At 38.5% G+C, this 18,643-nt stretch overlaps 1 protein-coding gene across 1 annotated transcript in view; it reads right to left on the bottom strand.

Moving 5' to 3' along the window:
- Positions 1-18,643, bottom strand: part of SBF2 (SET binding factor 2) — a 1,344,181-nt gene that overhangs the window by 730,146 nt on the left and 595,392 nt on the right. The window contains exon 6 of the mRNA XM_053720592.1: positions 11,429-11,534. Within this exon, the coding sequence (XP_053576567.1) occupies positions 11,429-11,534 (106 nt within the window). The remainder of the gene's footprint in view (positions 1-11,428; positions 11,535-18,643) is intronic.

The raw sequence follows: 18,643 nt of genomic DNA, 5'->3' as shown, positions 1-18,643 counted from the left end.
GTTTGGGGGGCGAGAGCATATTGCAGGTCCTTTCTGCTAGTTTCACAGATTAATTTAATAACATAAAATAAATCTAAGTTATTTGCTCTATAATACCCATATTCCTCAAGAGTTAGAGTGTTCTCCATGTGTTCTGTCCAACTGTCTAAATTAGGAATGAGTTGTCCCTTTAAATAAGATAACATACAAATGGAGGAAGAGACATTTTATTGAAGAGAGTTGAAATATATAGGAATACCCTGAGATAATACAACAAACCCCTACTATGGAGGCAGTAACAAACAACAAGCAACTAGAAGAGAGTGTAAAGTGAATTAGTTTACTTAATTTATTTGATTTGTTATATTGGTTTTATTTACTATATCAAGTTATAATTATTAGTTATGTACAAACACATTTTTCCCAAATATCTGGATTAAATAAACATAATGTATAATATCCATGGACAGCTTTAGAAGAGGACCACGTAGTAATGGGACAATCATACTCAACATGTACAGTATATCGAAGGGATGGACCCCCATTGGAAAGACTACTATTTAGTCAAATGTCTTGGAACTTTACAGGAACTGGTCCTATTCTTTTGTTGTTTTTTTGTTAATTACTATAACTTGTGTACACAAATGGATGTAATGGAACCGGATTATGATATAGATAAGGTAACTGCTCCAGTTTCATTATGTAAAATGACAAATGTTCAATAAAAATCTATTTCAACTAAATAAGATATAAGAAGCAGATAACTCCCCAAGTACAAAATATTTCATAAGGGTTAGATAGACTTTAAACAGAGACAGAAATGTGTGAGAACCAGCTTGGACCTAAATAGCCAAACATTACTTCGGTATTTCAAAAACAATAGCTGAAGTGAGGGATGAAAATGCTATTTAAACACATTAACAGTAATAAATACCTTCACATCACGCCAAAAACAGAACATAACCTTAGATTCGGACACATTTTCTGTGCTAAGAGGCAGAGTTGACCCATGCAGACAATATCTGAACTTACTGTACCCTTTTAAAATCATGTTTAAAGGGACAGTCAACACCAGAATTGTTGTTGTTTTAAAAGATAGATAATCCCTTTATTACCCATTCCCCAGTTTTGCATAACCAACACAATTATAATAATACATGTTTAACCTCTGTAATTACCTTGTATCTAAGACTCAGCAGACTTCCCCCTTATTTCAGTTCTTTTGACAGACTTGCATTTTAGCCAGAGCTGTCTCCATGGTAAATTCATGTGCATGAACTTAATGTTATCTATATGAAACATGTGAACTAATGCCCTCTAGTGGTGAAAAACTATCAAAATGCATTTAGATTAGAGGCGGCCTTCAAGGTCTAAGAAATTAGCATTTGAACCTCCTAGGTTTAGCTTTCAACTAAGAATACCAAGAGAACAAAGCAAAATTGGTGATAAAAGTAAATTGGAAAGTTGTTTAAAATTGCATGCCCTATTTGAAACATGAAAGTTTTTTTGGACTTGACTGTCCCTTTAATTTTTTTTAGATATACAAAAGGAAAATGACAAATCATAACAATTATTTCAATTCTTAGAATTACTATGACTAAACCAAAAAAGAATATAGAATTGTAGCAATCACAGGAATGAATAATGTGTAGCAGTTATGGATGAGACTAAACACAATGTATGTAAGGGACACTCAAGTCAAAATTAAACTTTCATGATTCAAATAAGAGATAACATTTTTAACAACTTTCCAATTTACTTCCATTAACAAAATGTGCACAATATTTTTTTTATATTTACACTTTTTGAGTCACCAGCTCCTACTGAGCATGTGCAAGAATTCACAGAATATACGAATATGCAATAAAGATCACGTGTCTTAAGGGGGCACTGTAAACCATAAAATATTGTTTGAAAACAAATCTAAGGCGCTATTAGACTAGGCAGGCCATATACTTCACCTATTACAGGACATAAAACCAATCACAATCATGTGAAGCCCAGGTGACCGTTCAGTCCTGCACTGAGAGGGATCCTGATTGCCTGTGAAGCCCAGGTGACCGGTCAGCCCTGCACTGAGAGGGATCCTGATTGCCTGTGAAGCCCAGGTGACCGGTCAGCCCTGCAGTGAGAGGGATCCTGATTGCCTGCGAAGCCCAGCTGACCGGTCAGTCCTGCAGTGAAAGGGATCCTGATTGCCTGTGATGCCCAGGTGACCGGTCAGTCCTGCAGTGAGAGGGATCCTGATTGCCTGTGAAGCCCCGGTGACAGGTCAGCCCTGCAGTGAGAGGGATCCTGATTGCCTGTGAAGCCCAGGTGACCGGTCAGCCCTGCAGTGAGAGGGATCCTGATTGCCTGTGAAACCCAGGTGACCGGTCAGCCCTGCACTGAGAGGGATCCTGATTGCCTGTGAAGCCCAGGTGACCGGTCAGTCCTGCACTGAGAGGGATCCTGATTGTCTGTGAAGCCCAGGTGACCGGTCAGCCCTGCAGTGAGAGGGATCCTGATTGCCTGTGAAGCCCAGGTGACCGGTCAGCCCTTCAGTGAGAGGGATCCTGATTGCCTGTGAAGCCCAGGTGACCGGTCAGCCCTGCAGTGAGAGGGATCCTGATTGCCTGTCACGCCTAGGTAGTCAGTCAGCTGGAGGCTGTTGAGACCCAGCTTGCTAAACTAGTACTTATCCATAGTGCTTTATTCATTGTGAGTCCCCTTTTGGGAATTTTTATTCTGATCAATGATGTTTTGAAACTTTCTGCACCATGAGGCGCCCTTCTTCCTTCAATTCCATATAAGTACATGCATTTGTGATTGGCTGATGGCTGTCACATGATACAGTGGCAGTGGAAATAGACATAACTGAAATTTGTCAGAAAAATTTCTACTACTCATGTGAAGTTCAGACTAAATGCTATTGCATTGTCTTTTTATTATGTATTTGTTGTTTATGCAAATCTACTGTAGTTACTGCTCCTTTAAGAAATAGTATTAACATTAAATGTGTAACATACTCAAATCTCAAATGTTTGAAATTAAATTTGTTTTAAAGGGGCGTTCACGAGTATATTAAGAAAAAAAGTTTCAGTTTACTTTTATTGGCAAATGTAGTTTTGCCCTTTGGTCCCCTTTGTTGGGGAGAGCATACTGACGTAAGCTCAGGAGTGTGTACATGTCTTAAGATGTATAAGGCAGCAATGTTATAAATTCATGCAAACACCTCTCCCATATAGCGCTCAGGACACATGCACACTCCTGCACCTACTTAGTTATTCTGTCAAAAAAGGTTCATTAAAGGGACAGTCAACACCAAAATTGTTGTTGTTTTAAAATATAGATAATCCTTTTAGTACCCATTCCCCAATTTTGCATAACCAACACAGTTATAATAATACACGTTTTACCTCTGTATTTACCTTGTATCTAAGCTTCTGCTGACTGCCCCCTTATTTCAGTTTTTTTCACAGACTTGCATTTTAGCCAATCAGTGCTCACCCCTTGGTAAGTTCACGTGCATGAACTCAATGTTATCTATATGAAACACATGAACCAACGCCCTCTATTGGTCGAAATGCATTCAGCTTAGAGGAGGCCTTCAAGGTCTAAGAAATTAGCATATAAACCTTTAGCTTTCAACCAAGAATACCAAAAGAACAAAGCAAAATTGGTGATAAAAGTAAATTGGAAAGTTGTTTAAAATGACATGCCCTATCTGAATCATGAAAGTCTTTTTTGGACTTGACTGTCCCTTTAAAGGATATCATAAGAAAAAAAATACCAGAAGTGAAAAGAAAAAAAAAAAAAGGTAAAAATTGTGTGCTGTATGTAAATCATGAAACTTTAATTTTGACATCTGTACCAATTTAATTTGCAATATTTGGGTGAATTACATGTCAGGTTTGCTAGAACAAAATTATTACATTTGTTATAGAACATGTATTGGGGATATTCAACATTAAAATTGTAAAGAATGTTTAAGTAATTACTATCAATATACATTCATTATTTATGTTGCCTCTTTTTCCTGTAATTTAAAACTGAAAATTGATTCTGTGTTTTTTTTTTGTTTTTTTTTTTATTCCTCTGAGTTTCTATAAAGAAATGAGTGGCACCATGTTTAAACTCAAAGGGACATGAAACCCCAAATGATTCAGAGAGAGCATTTTTATCCTTTGTTGAATTAGCAGCAAAGCACTTCCGGGAACTAGCTGAGCACATTATGTGAGCCAATGACAAGAAGCAAATATGTGCAACCAGCAACTAGCAGTACCCTGAGCCAACCTAGGTTTGCTTTTCAACAAAGAATACCAAGAGAACAAAGCAAGATAGAGGCTAAAAGTAAATTGGAAAGTTGTTAAAACAGCATGCTCGGTCAGAATCAAGCAAGTTTAATTTTGACTTTGCAGTCCCTTTAGGTTTTCTCATTATGCACAACATTTGTGTAATTGCCTTATTTATATCTTCCCGTAATTGTTCTCAGCAGAAGGCAGAGATAAATAGAAAATTAGTTCAAACCCCCAGTACTTCACAACAACTAAAGTATTTTGTAGAAACTAAAGATTCACATTGATATATTCAATATTTAAACAACAAATACAATAGTAAAAAAAAAAAAATTGTATGCTTAACCTGATAAATTTATTTATTTCTGGACAGGGTGAGTCCACGAATCATCATTAATTACGGTTGGGAATATCCGGTTGGGAATATCACTCCTGGCCAGCAGGAGGAGGCAAAAAGCACCACAGCAAAGCTGTTAAGTATCACGTCCCTACCCACAAACCCCAGTCATTCGACCAAGGAAAAGGAGAGAAAGGAAATACAAGGTGCAGAGGTGCCTGAGGTTTATATACAAAAACCTGTCTGCAAAAAACAGGGAGGGCCGTGGACTCACCGTGTCAAGAAAGAAATAAATTTATCAGGTAAGCATACATTTTACTTTCTCTCTAATGACACCGAGAGTCCACGGATCATCATTAACTACTGTTGGGAATCAATACCCAAGCTAGAGGACACAGATGACACGAGAGGGACAAGACAGGTAACCTAAACAGAAGATACCACTGCTAGAAGATCCTTTCACCAAAACTAACCTCAGCCGAGGTAAAAGTATCAAATTTATAGCAGAGTGAGCTGTAACTCTCTCAGGAGGTAGCTGCCCAGCAGACTCATAAACCCTAAGAATAACACTTCTCAACCAGAGAGAAAGAGAAGTGGCAGAAGCTTTCTGGCCACTATGACTAGCCAGCAAAGCAACAGACAATACAGAAGACTGACAAAGTCCTTCGCAGCCTGTAGATAAAATCTAAGGGCCCGCACAACAATTAAGTCATGCAACAGACGTTCTTTATGAGAAGGATTAGGACATGGAGAAGGAACAAAAAGTTACTGATTAAAAACTCTGTCCGAAACTACCTTAAGAAAAAAAACAAAAAAGGTACGAAGGACTGCCTTATCTGCCCGAAATACGAGATAAGGAAAACACCCTGCAAGCTGAGAGTTCGGAAACCCTCCAAGCAGAAGAAAATAAACTTTCCAAGATAATAACTTAATATCTATGGAATGCATAGGCTCAAACGGAAGAAAAACTTTAAAAACAAGTATATAGCTCCAAGGGAGCAACAGACTTAAACACAGTCCTGATGCGGACAGGGTTTGATAAAAAAAAGATTGTACTTCCAGCACTTCCACCAGACGCTAGAGCAGCAGAATGGAAAAAGCCGAAACCTGAACTAACAGCTAACCCCTTCTCAAGGTCTACCTGGAGAAAAAATAAGATCCCCGAGATCCTGCCATAACCTATAGAAAATCTATCTAGCGAAAGGCAGATCTGCCTATCAGATCCTGCAAGGCCACGCAGGAGCTAGGAGAAAACCAATGTTCTCTCCCATGTGAACCAAACGGTGACTCTCGGAAGGAGAACAAACAGAGAGGAAGATATGTCAACATGAAGTTCCAAGGAACTGTCAGAGCATCTATCAGAAAGGCTAGAGGATCTCTTGACCTCGAACCAAACTTGGTAACTTGGAGATCTGACAAGACCCTATCAGAACCAAATCTGGTAACCCCCATGTGGTAAATAACCTAGAAAACACTTCCGGATTGATTCCCCACTCCCCCAGAAAAGTGGATGGCAGATAGACCGTAACTGTGAGCACCCGCCCACAGAAAATTCTGAACACTTCCAACATGACTAAGGAACCTAGAGTTCCTCCCTGAAGGTTAATGTAAGCCACAGAGGCTGTGTTCTGACAGGAACCCGGTAAACTGGGTTAAAGACAACTGAGGCCAAAACGCCAGAGCATTGTAACATGCTCTCAACTCCAAATGATGGAGAGAACATACTTCTCACATGACCAAAGACCCTGCGCCTTCAACGAGTCCCAGGCTCCTCTTAAACAACCAGCACTCAAAGGTGGATTTGATCTCTGGACCTTCTGCTTGTAAGCCCAGAGTGTTAGCCACTATGCCACAACATAGCATCCCAGTCCAGCCGGCTGGAGGCCGCGGTCCCAAAAGCCCAGGAAGAACTCTTAAGCATGAGACCTGAGACCGAAGATCCAGATAAAACCACTCGGGAAGAGACCCTAGTCGGGAAACCGGGAAATCCCCATTACACTATCTGAGTATGCACAACGGCAGGAAGGACGCCCCAAGCAATCCCTGAACCGAATTGCAGCCCAAAAGGAGAAAACACTGGGAACTGTGGCAAAGTTGAACCAGAAACAGAAATATTTTGTCCGGAAGGGCAAAACTTAGAAATCTGAGATAATTGAACTTAAAGTCTAGGGTCGCTATAAACTGACCCTCTTGCACCAAGAAGAATGGAGCGATAGTCTCCATCTTGAAAGACGGCACTCTGAAAAACTTGGTCAGACATTTACTGTCTAAATAAGGAGGAAAAGTTCCGTATTTTTTCACACAAACAGTATGGAAAATAAACTAAACCCTGTACCTAAACTGGAACAGGAATAATACTCCCAGAGTGTTAGCCACCTAGCTACTGAACACATTTCAAGAACGCCCTTCCTCTTATCTGGACTACAGATAATCCTGGGACATAGAAGATGGACTGCCCCCCGCGGGGCAAACCCTACATGCTGATGAAAATAAGCTGCAGGTTTCTTTAATTACTTCCCCCGATCCAACACCGACTAGGTATCCAAGAGGACTTGGAGTGCTCCTGCTTGGAAGACAAGGAGAAGCCGAAGTTACGCAGCCTTTCTGTCCTGGATCTCCTCATGGTGTCAACCAAATGGAATCAGACAAGGCGTTGCACCAAAAAAATTACACACTTGTCCATAAAGGCTTCCATCCTTACAAGAGCATCTATCCTTTATATGGATTGAAGATCTCTTAACCAAAAAAGCAATGGCCCCTACTACTTTAAGCACCATGTGCCCAGACATTTAAAGGAGACGGCTTATTACTGACAGGAGATGGGGAAAGAGGAATTCTCCTATCACGGTAGAGAACAGGAAAAATTTTCAGAGATGAATCCTAGTATACGTTAAATTTACTAGATTCCGAGGATCTACCACGACAGGGGAGCTAAGGTTTATACAGTAACCAACCCCTCCTAAATAATTCACAAAGGAGATCAGGCTTGATCTGAAGAGAACTACTTCAGCACCAGATGAAGGAATTACACTGTCTGAAACAGAGCTTTAACCCTTAGAAGCCACCGACTATCCTCCTCATCTAAGAGGAGCAATAAGTGTAGCCACAAGCGGAGTAGAAACCTTACTATCTGATTCGATATATTTCCTCTTGCGATATCCCTTTAAGACAGGAAAAGCAGATACCCGAAGATACCTGGGCAGACAAGTCTGCAAGCAAATAACTATTGAGAGGAACCGAATGGCACTGCATGTGACGCCAGAGAAACTTGGGACGCAAAGGAGAAGCTGTTCTGAACAGCATCATCCAAGGAGACATTGGGCTCAGAGGTTAAAATATATCAACATTTTGCCACAGAAACCACAGTGACACCCTTGTCCTGATGAAATATCATAACTGTCAGGAAAAGTATGAGTGACAGCTGAAATATGTAACTTAAGTCATCCTAATTACATAGGAACAGGGTTTGGTTGTATTAAAAAATGCCCCTCAAACAGCCATAAGCCCACATAGGCTGGAAGAGCACAACATACTTAACTCCATATAGGCTGGTGCACTATAGGCTGGAGGTTTAATTAAAATATAATTAACATATAGAGTTAAACTATATTGGCAGAATAAATACAAAATATTATAAATATAAAACACATGATAGAGCGTCCTGACTGTGTGATTATAAGAAGCACTTATGCCAGCATTATGCATGAAACGGCAGCTGAATGATCACTAACTACACACAGCAAAAGCTGCAATAACACTTCTTATTAAAACATGAACGGCAGTCACCTTTCAAAGACCTCTCACAACTTGCGTTGTATGAGCCTTCCAAAGAAAATGCACCATCAACCCCTCGCTCCGATCTTAAGGAGACAAGGGGGGGTGTCAACGACCGGCTTAAAAAGAAAGAAGAAAATGGCAGTTCCCCGCAACAACGAAGGAAGGAGGCGGAACTCAACTGACTAACTACACAAGCGGACAGAGATGCAGTGTGCAGCATAATTCTCACGCACCTCATCCTGTCATAGCCGCCATTAAATGGACCTGCTCCGGCAGACAGTAAATAAAGTTCCATTTAAAACACTACACACAGTAAACATCTGAAGGAAGCCCAGCTCTGCGCCGCTCAGCAATTAAAGAGCGCACACTTTCTAAGGATAACATTCTGAATAGTAGGATGAAGTACCGATAAAACAAATATATAGGGGCTCAGGAAAAAAAAACATGAGAAACACTGCACTCATTTTCCCTCCATACACTAGCCCAGAAATTCATTAACCCCAAATATGCCTTATACCATAAACAGGGAATACTCTATAAGGTATTACCCCTAGTCTACTGGTCACCAGTGCCTGCACCCTGCCTGAAATATCCTACCCCAGGATATATACGTGTCCCAAAAAATGCAGTGTATATTCTGAAGTGCAAGTCCCTCAAATTATAGAAGACTGAGCACTTACCTGCATCTAGTCATCCGGCAGGGGGACAGCCTACCCAGCGTGAGAGGATGTCGCTCCTCACGGAGGCCTGTAGAAAAAAGAAAGACAGAGTAAACTTACTCAGGCTTTCTATACCAGGGCAGCAAACTGTTAGGAAACCGCAGTGAGGCCTACCTCACAAGTTCCCAACTGCTTAAAAGCTACCACAGCCCTACTGAAGAGACTAATGTGGAGTACAGCTATACCCAAAAGCGATGAAAGATCAGAGCAATCCTGCCCTGACTTCAAAACAAAAAAAATCTTGAGAGAAGAAATCCTTGACACCTAATTACTTCACCTCCTCCCTGTACTAGAGGCAAAGAGAATGACTGGGGTTTGTGGGTAGGGAAGTGATATTTAACAGCTTTGCTGTGGTGCTCTTTGCCTCCTCCTGCTGGCCATGAGTGATATTCCCAACAGTAATTAATGATGATCTGTGGACACACTGTGTCTTTAGAAAGAAATCTACATATTATCCTAAGGCTAAACGTTGCTTTGAATACATCAGTATGACTAGCATGTATTTACTGCTTAATATCCGTTTTAGTTCAACAAAGTTACAAAGAGGAAAAAACCTACAATTTGTGCATGTAGAACTTTTAGCATTCTATGGAGACCATATATGGTCACATGATTAATAAATCTGTTTCAGCGAAGCAAACAATTTATTCATTGTTTTAGTTGTAATATTGCTATGCTCACATTAAAAGGTGAGTCTGTGGTCATGTGTGGTGACACAGAGTTCTAAGCACAAAGATTATTATATATTAATGGGATTTGACTAAATAACTCTTGTCCACTGCTTTGTAAATTCACAGACCAAATCATTCAATCAGGCTCATTTCAAGTTGGATGTGTTAAAGGGGCATTAAGTCCTGCTAAAGAGGACAAAAAGCAAATTGTGTAACCTGAAAATGTGGCAAATCAAATAGCTAGTTTAGGAAATTTGCAGCAATTTAAATAAAACAGAGCAAGGTTACAGAATCTGCTTTTTCACCTCTCAAGGAAGTGTGGGATAAGTGACAAATGTTAGACACTAATATAAATGTTAAATACAAGAAATACTTATATGTATAGTGAAAGCACCAGCTCTTTGTAAATTGTACAAAAATATAACTGTGCATGGTATGGTTTTTCAATTTCTTGTTAAAGGGACAGTCTACAATATAAATTTTATTGTTTTAAAAGATAGATAATCTTTTATGCTTTTTACCTCTGTGATTACCTTGTATCTAAACCTCTTCTGACAGCCCCCTGATCACGACTAATTATTATTTATTGATTTGTATTTAGTGCTGTGTTGTGCTAAATCTTAAATAACCACGACGTGAGCACAATGTTATTTATATGGTTCACATGAACTAGCACTCTCCTGTTGTGAAAAGCCATTTAAAAAGCATGTGATAAGAGGCTGTCTGCAGTGGCTTAGAAACAGGAAGAAATGTAGAGGTGTAAATGTTATAAAGTATATTAATATAACAATGTTGGTTGTGCAAAGCTGGGGAATGGGTAGTAAAGGCGTTAAATATCTTTTTAAACAATAACAATTTTTGGGTAGACTGTCCCTTTAACTAGCCAAATAACATCAATGCTGCAAACCTCAACATATGAATCTTAAAGGGATATTATTATTATTTTTTTTAAATTACACACCAAATATTATTCTCTGCAATACACAAAATCTCCATACAAACTGTTTAAATGCCTATAAAACTGTAATATTGTATTGTAGTCCCGGGACATTCCCCTTTAAAAGCATCTTATTGTTTATCTTTGCTCCTTTGCAGCAGCCAATTAGGGACAAATATAAATGAGGTCCTGTACATATGAACCAATCACTGTGAGGAATGCACTCAAGCTTCTGGGGATTGGAACAAGTACAATACCCACTTTAGGAACTTGTCTCATATCCCTTTGTAATGATAAATAGTGAGCTAAGTTAAATTAAAGGCACATGAAACCCAACATTTTTCTTTCATGACTCAGATAGAGCAAGTCATTTTAAATAGCTTTAATTTACTTCTGTTACATTTTCTTAACTTTATTGGTATATTTTGTTGAAAAGCAGGGACATAAGCTCAGGAGTGTGCACGTGTCTACAGCGCAATATGGCAGCAGTGTTGTCAAGAATGTTATCCATTTGCAAGAGAACTATTTCCTGCCATGTAGTGCTCCAGGCATCTTCCTAGATATCTCTTCAACAAAGAATACCATTTGTAAAATACCATAGTAAATTTGATAATAGAAGTAAAGTGGAAGCTTTTTTAAATGTTGTGCTCTGTTTGAATGACAATATTTTTGAGGCTTCATATCCCTTTAATTACAGGGTGTTTGGCATGGCATCACAAGCATGTGCTTACCTAACTGTTGGAAAAGCAGTGCCACGCTGCTGCCTGTAACTGGAAGACTTTCATACAAAGGAGTCTGAATGAGCTGCCTGTCTCCTGCGCCTAAGGTAAACAGCTTCTGCAAAAAAAAAAAAGAACAGAAGTATATATATTAATAATAATAATAATCACAGTTGTAGACCAGTTATATGAACATAAAATCACGTAAAAGAACAAAACCAAAATATTACATTTCTAGAGTAAAATATATGATCTAGTAAATCTAATGTTACACAAAGGTATAACAACTACAAAATATAAATGACAACTTTCAGTTGACAATTAAATTGAATTCACATAGGCCATAGAACAGAACATACACAAGGTTTTATTTAAAAGGCATTCCAGCCAAAACTGAAATACATTTCAATTTTAAACAGTATTAAGTATTACCAAAAATTCAACTAGTAAAAGCTTTTTATAGCTTTAATGTTCACGGTAGATAGAACATATCTAGATATACCATATGCACCAGCAATTTAAACAGTGTGTCTGCTCAGTGGGTTGTATCTTATAAATTGCATCACAGCATTAACGAGAAATTACATTTGCAAGTCTTTACCAACTACAGGTGGCCCTGGTTTTGCGCCGGTTCAATTTGCGCCGTTTCAGATTAACAACCTTTTTTTCAGTCATGTGACTGCTATTGAAAAGCACTTAGGAGCAGTGCATTGATTAAAATAAGGGCAGGTCAGTAGGTGGAGCTGTCCGCTTGTGTTGCAGCAAAGATATGCAAGCCAAGCAGGCTGAAATTAATCAGTGTAACCAGACCTGAGCTATCGAGCAGCTTTCAAAGGAACAAGATCTATCAGCCACTTCCTTTTTATCTTCCTGCCCAGCTGCTTGAAGGTCAGGGTGCCTATAAATCAATCCAGACTGGAATGCATAGAATAGCTGCAGACCTGATATTATCTAAAATGATAACAATGCAAAAAAACTGTTTGCAGAAAAATGCAAGTAAAAAAATGTTTTTATTTATTAAACCTAGTTTGATATTATTTTATTAGGTTTATAATGCTGTTTAGCATTTAAAGTCTTCATTTCAAAGTTTTAAAAATAATGTATTAGATATTACTTATGTCAATTTTGAGAAGGGCCTGGAACCTAACTCTCTCACTTTCCATTGACTTACATTATAAACTGGGTTTCAATTTACAATGGTTTCTATACAACCATTCCTTCTGGAACCTAACCCCGGCGTAAACTGAGGGCTACCTGTATTAATATTACATCTAGAACTACAACCCTTTTTTCTGGAACTAAATTTCTGTATGCTACAAATTTCTATTGTCACCCTCAAAGTTAGTCTCTGCAGTAAAATGAGACAACAAATTAGTTTTCAGAACAATGAACAGATTTTAAATAGAGCCAATACGCTTTTCAGCAGCTCAAAAGAATATGACATTTACAGATCTCCTTAAATGCAAGAAAAAAAAAACAAACAAAACAGAGCAAGAGGGCTGCAAAACTCCCAAAGGGTCATTGTATTGCAAACTTACACTTACTCTATTCGATAAAAATAGAGCAGCAGGTCCAGAGATAAAAAAAATTCACCATATTTAGACTAGACAGACTGAAGCCTATTTACACTAGATATTCTGAAGCCTATTTACACTAGCTAGACTGAAGCCTATTTACCTAGATAAACTGAAGCCTATTTACACTAGATAGACTGAAGCATATTAAGACTAGAGAGACTGAAGCATATTTACACTAGACTAAATGTGTGTTGGTTTAGTCTCAATATGCTTCAGTCTCTCTAGTCTCAATATGCTTCAGTCTGCCTAGTGTAAATATGCTTCAGTCTGCCTAGTGTAAATATGCTTCAGTCTGCCTAGTGTAAATATGCTTCAGTCTGCCTAGTCTCAATATGCTTGTCTGCCTAGTCTCAATATGCTTCAGTCTGCCTAGTCTCAATATGCTTCAGTCTGCCTAGTCTCAATATGCTTCAGTCTGCCTAGTCTCAATATGCTTCAGTCTGCCTAGTGTAAATATGCTTCAGTCTGCCTAGTGTAAATATGCTTCAGTCTGCCTAGTGTAAATATGCTTCAGTCTGCCTAGTGTAAATATGCTTCAGTCTGCCTAGTGTAAATATGCTTCAGTCTGCCTAGTGTAAATATGCTTCAGTCTGCCTAGTCTCAATATGCTTGTCTGCCTAGTCTCAATATGCTTCAGTCTGCCTAGTCTCAATATGCTTCAGTCTGCCTAGTCTCAATATGCTTCAGTCTGCCTAGTCTCAATATGCTTCAGTCTGCCTAGTGTAAATATGCTTCAGTCTGCCTAGTGTAAATATGCTTCAGTCTGCCTAGTGTAAATATGCTTCAGTCTGCCTAGTGTAAATATGCTTCAGTCTGCCTAGTGTAAATATGCTTCAGTCTGCCTAGTGTAAATATGCTTCAGTCTGCCTAGTGTAAATATGCTTCAGTCTGCCTAGTGTAAATATGCTTCAGTCTGCCTAGTGTAAATATGCTTCAGTCTGTCTAGTGTAAATATGCTTCAATCTATCTAATCTAAATATACTTTAGTCTATCTACTGTAAATATGCTTCAGTCTATCTAGTGTAAATATGATTCAGTCTATCTAGTGTAAATATGCTTCAGTCTATCTAGTGTAAATATGCTTCAGTCTATCTAGTGCAAATATGATTCAGTTTATCTAGTGCAAATATGCTTCAGTTTATCTAGTGTAAATATGCTTCAGTCTGTCTAGTGTAAATATGCTTAAATCTGTCTAGTGTAAATATGTTTCAGTCTGTCTAGTGTAAATATGCTACAGTCTCTCTAGATTAACTCTTTCCATCCTGGTGTATTATCCCTACTATATACACGCTGCCTAAACTTGAAAAACTGATAATCTATTTCTATTATATGTATATATTGCTTACCCATGAAAAAGAGAAGACCTGTTAGTGGGCTTTTCAAGCAGATTACATTAAAAATACATTCACCTCATAGAAATGCTGCAAGATCAATATGTATATTTAAACCGTTTGGCTCCAAAGTGCCCAAACAGTGTATTCTAATATGTTCCTCTCTTGCGAAGGGTCAACACTCTGTCACCACCTCTTATGTGTTGTTCCACTTGTTCAAACACTTATTTTTAAGCCCTTCTGGTTTTTCTCATGTGCAACAGCAAAATGGGCAGATATGCTGTGTTTCATATACCCCTCTTCTATATTACGTATGTGTTTCCTCACTCGTCTTAAAGTTCCTCTTCTACCTCCCAATGTAATTAAGGGAACATTCACACTCTAATTGGTAAACTACAAATTGTGATCTGCAGTTAATGAATCCTTTGAATCTGCTCTATCCGAGCCTTGTAAGTTTAATTTTGTATTTCAATTGTATTTGAGTTTTTAACTGATTTATTATACAAATAATGATGCATTAGTGTATAATACACTCATCTAGATATTTATTTAGCCAGTGTAGATGCTACATATATAATGATTTATTCTTATAATTAAATGTGAATTTCCTTGTTCATTTTTAAACAAAATTTTACAAACCATAACACTTTAAAACTTGACCCCTTTGCTACCGAGAAATTCAGAGAAAAAAAATCCCAAAACACAGAAGAATTTTTTAGCATTTATGCTATCACTCCATTTAAATCGAAAGATTGCCTTGCTTTTTTTTATTTACCTTTCAAATTTAAAGTAGACAACCCAAGGATTTTTCACAAACTCTCTCTCACTGAAATTATTTACATACTGTTTGTGCAGTCATAAAACAAATGGTTGTAAAAACTTTTTTTGGATCCCCTTTGTTCAGAAATAGCAGATATATATGGCCTTTCCAATGTTTTTGGCAAGTTGAAGGCTGCTAATTGCAGCTGTGCACCACAATTCCGAAATTCCCAGCGGTGAAGGGGTTAATCAGTTAGCTTGTACGGTTAATATTTAATTTAGTGTAAGGATTACCCTCCCACCCCAAACAGCTCTCTTCCTCAACCCCCCCACCCCCACCCCCACACACACTCTTCATTACCATCTTAGGTACCGGCAGACAGTAAGCAGTCAAGGTTTCTTTGAGGTTTTTTTTTAACATTTTTTATTTTTTTCTGCAGTATAAAAAGCACTCTTCCTCACCCCCACACACTGCTCACCACCATCTTAGGTACTGGCAGACAGTCTGCCAGTAGGCAGTTAATTTTTATTTTATTTTTTTTAAACATTTATTTGATTTTTTTCTGCAGTGTAGAGCTACCTCTTAAACCCTCCCACCTGCCTGATCCCTCCCAAACAGCTCTCTAACTCTCCCCCCTCCCACTAGTGGTAGTCATCATAGGTACAGGTAACAGTATGCCAGTACCTCGTTTATATTTATTTTTTAATTATTTTTTTCTGTAGTGTAGGATCCCCACTTACCCACCAGACGATTGTAATGTAGGGACCACCCTAATTTCCCCTTTTTCTGTAGTGTATCAACCCATTCCTACCTCTCCCTTCAAAACATATTTGTCGTAGTGTATGGTTCTGGAAACCGAGACTGCTTAGGCTTCCAGCATGTCGGATGTAGATCCACAAAATGTGCTATGATGGGTTATATACTAAATCATATAGATCTACGTCCTATTGGGGTCTAGGGTTAAAGGGACAGTGAAAACCTTGAGATTTTATATAAAATGTTTAGTTATGCATAATAAAAGCACTTTGCAATATACTCTGATTTGGCTGATGTTATTCTATAAATAGACAATAGTAAAGTATTGTAATTTCAATGTGTTTAGTGTCCCTTTAATATTTCTTCTATCCCAAACAAAGCAGTCATAGGAAGAAAACAAATCTCTTTCCTCTTGTATTGGGAGCATAGCACCGTGAGCAGCAATTTAAAGTAGCATTTTTAGTAATTTGTTATATTATTTCGAAAACACGTAATAAATAATGTTTCTCTTGTGTGTAAAGTAATTGTCTTGATAAAAGTATCGAGCTTAAACTGTATAACTTTTTCTACTTCTTTTGATGAACAGTTTCACCAGCTAAAAACTAAGGATGGTGTTTAATTGGGCAAGGAAACACAAGGAACGGGAAAATAAGCAAAAACGCAAAGCACGGTAAAACAAGCAAAAACACAAGGCACGTGAAAACAAGCAAAAACACACGGCACGTGAAAACAAGCAAAAACACACGGCACGTGAAAACAAGCAAAAACACACGTTATGGGAAAACAAGCAAAAACACACGTTATGGGAAAACAAGCAAAAATACAAGGAATGGGAAAACACAGGATATGGGAATAGACAAGGTATGGGAAAACAAGCAAAAACACAAGGAACAGGAAAACAAGCAAAAACACAAGGCACGGGAAAACAAGCAAAAACACAAGGCACAGGAAAACAAGCAAAAACACAAGGCACGGGGAAAACAAGCAAAAACACAAGGCACGGGAAAAACAAGCAAAAACACAAGGCACGAGAAAACAAGCAAAAACACAAGGAACGGGAAAACAAGCAAAAACACAAGGCACGGGAAAACAAGCAAAAACACAAGGCACGGGAAAACAAGCAAAAACACAAGGCACGGGAAAAACAAGCAAAAACACAAGGCACGAGAAAACAAGCAAAACCACAAGGCACAGGAAAACAAGCAAAAACACAAGGTATGGGAAAACACAAGAAGGCTCATTTATCAAGCTCTGATGATGCGGACAGGCGGACATTTATCAAGCTCTGATGAGGCGGACAGGAATCGCCGCAATTCAACCTGATCGAATACCATCGGGTTGATTCACACCTCCCTGCTGCAGGGGGCGGCGTTGCACCAGCAGCTCTTGTGAGCTGCTGGTGCAATGCTGAATATGGAGAGCGTATTGCTCTCCGCATTCATGTCTGTCGGACCTGATCCGCACTGTCGGATCAGGTCCGACAGACATATGATAAATAGGCCTCAAGGTATGGGAAAACACAAACACAAGGAATGAGAAAACACAAGGAATGGGAAAACACAAGGAATGGGAAAACACAAGGAATGGGAAAACACAAGGAATGGGAAAACAAGCAAAAACACAAGGTATGGGAAAACTAGCAAAAACACAAGGCACGAGAAGAAAAGCAAAACCACAAGGCACGGGAAAACAAGTAAAACCACAATTAATGGGAAAACAAGCAAAAACACAAAGTATGGGAAAACCCAAGGTATGGGGAAAAAAAAGCAAAAACACGAGGTTTGGGAAAACAAGCAAAAACACGAGGTTTGGGAAACAAGCAAAAACACAAGGTTTGGGAAACAAGCAAAAACACAAGGTTTGGGAAACAAGCAAAAACACAAGGTTTGGGAAACAAGCAAAAACACAAAGTTTGGGAAAACAAGCAAAGACACAAGGTTTGGGAAAACAAGCAAAAACACAAGTCATGGAAAAGCAAGCAAAAACACAAGGTATGGGAAAACACAAGGTATGGGAAAACAAGCAAAAACACAAGGTTTGGGAAAACAAGCAAAAACACAAGGCATGGGAAAACAAGCAAAAACATAATTTATGTAAGAACTTACCTGATAAATTCATTTCTTTCATATTAACAAGAGTCCATGAGCTAGTGACGTATGGGATATACATTCCTACCAGGAGGGGCAAAGTTTCCCAAACCTTAAAATGCCTATAAATACACCCCTCACCACACCCACAAATCAGTTTAACGAATAGCCAAGAAGTGGGGTGATAAGAAAAAAAGTGCGAAGCATATAAAATAAGGAATTGGAATAATTGTGCTTTATACAAAAAAATCATAACCACCACAAAAAAGGGTGGGCCTCATGGACTCTTGTTAATATGAAAGAAATGAATTTATCAGGTAAGTTCTTACATAAATTATGTTTTCTTTCATGTAATTAACAAGAGTCCATGAGCTAGTGACGTATGGGATAATGACTACCCAAGATGTGGATCTTTCCACACAAGAGTCACTAGAGAGGGAGGGATAAAATAAAGACAGCCAATTCCTGCTGAAAATAATCCACACCCAAAATAAAGTTTAACAAAAAACATAAGCAGAAGATTCAAACTGAAACCGCTGCCTGAAGAACTTTTCTACCAAAAACTGCTTCAGAAGAAGAAAATACATCAAAATGGTAGAATTTAGTAAAAGTATGGAAAGAGGACCAAGTTGCTGCTTTGCAGATCTGGTCAACCGAAGCTTCATTCCTAAACGCCCAGGAAGTAGATACTGACCTAGTAGAATGAGCTGTAATTC

The sequence above is a fragment of the Bombina bombina genome, chromosome 7 (assembly GCF_027579735.1).
Source record: "Bombina bombina isolate aBomBom1 chromosome 7, aBomBom1.pri, whole genome shotgun sequence".
Classification (NCBI taxonomy): Eukaryota; Metazoa; Chordata; class Amphibia; order Anura; family Bombinatoridae; genus Bombina; species Bombina bombina.
This window is presented reverse-complemented; position numbering and strand designations above follow the sequence as displayed.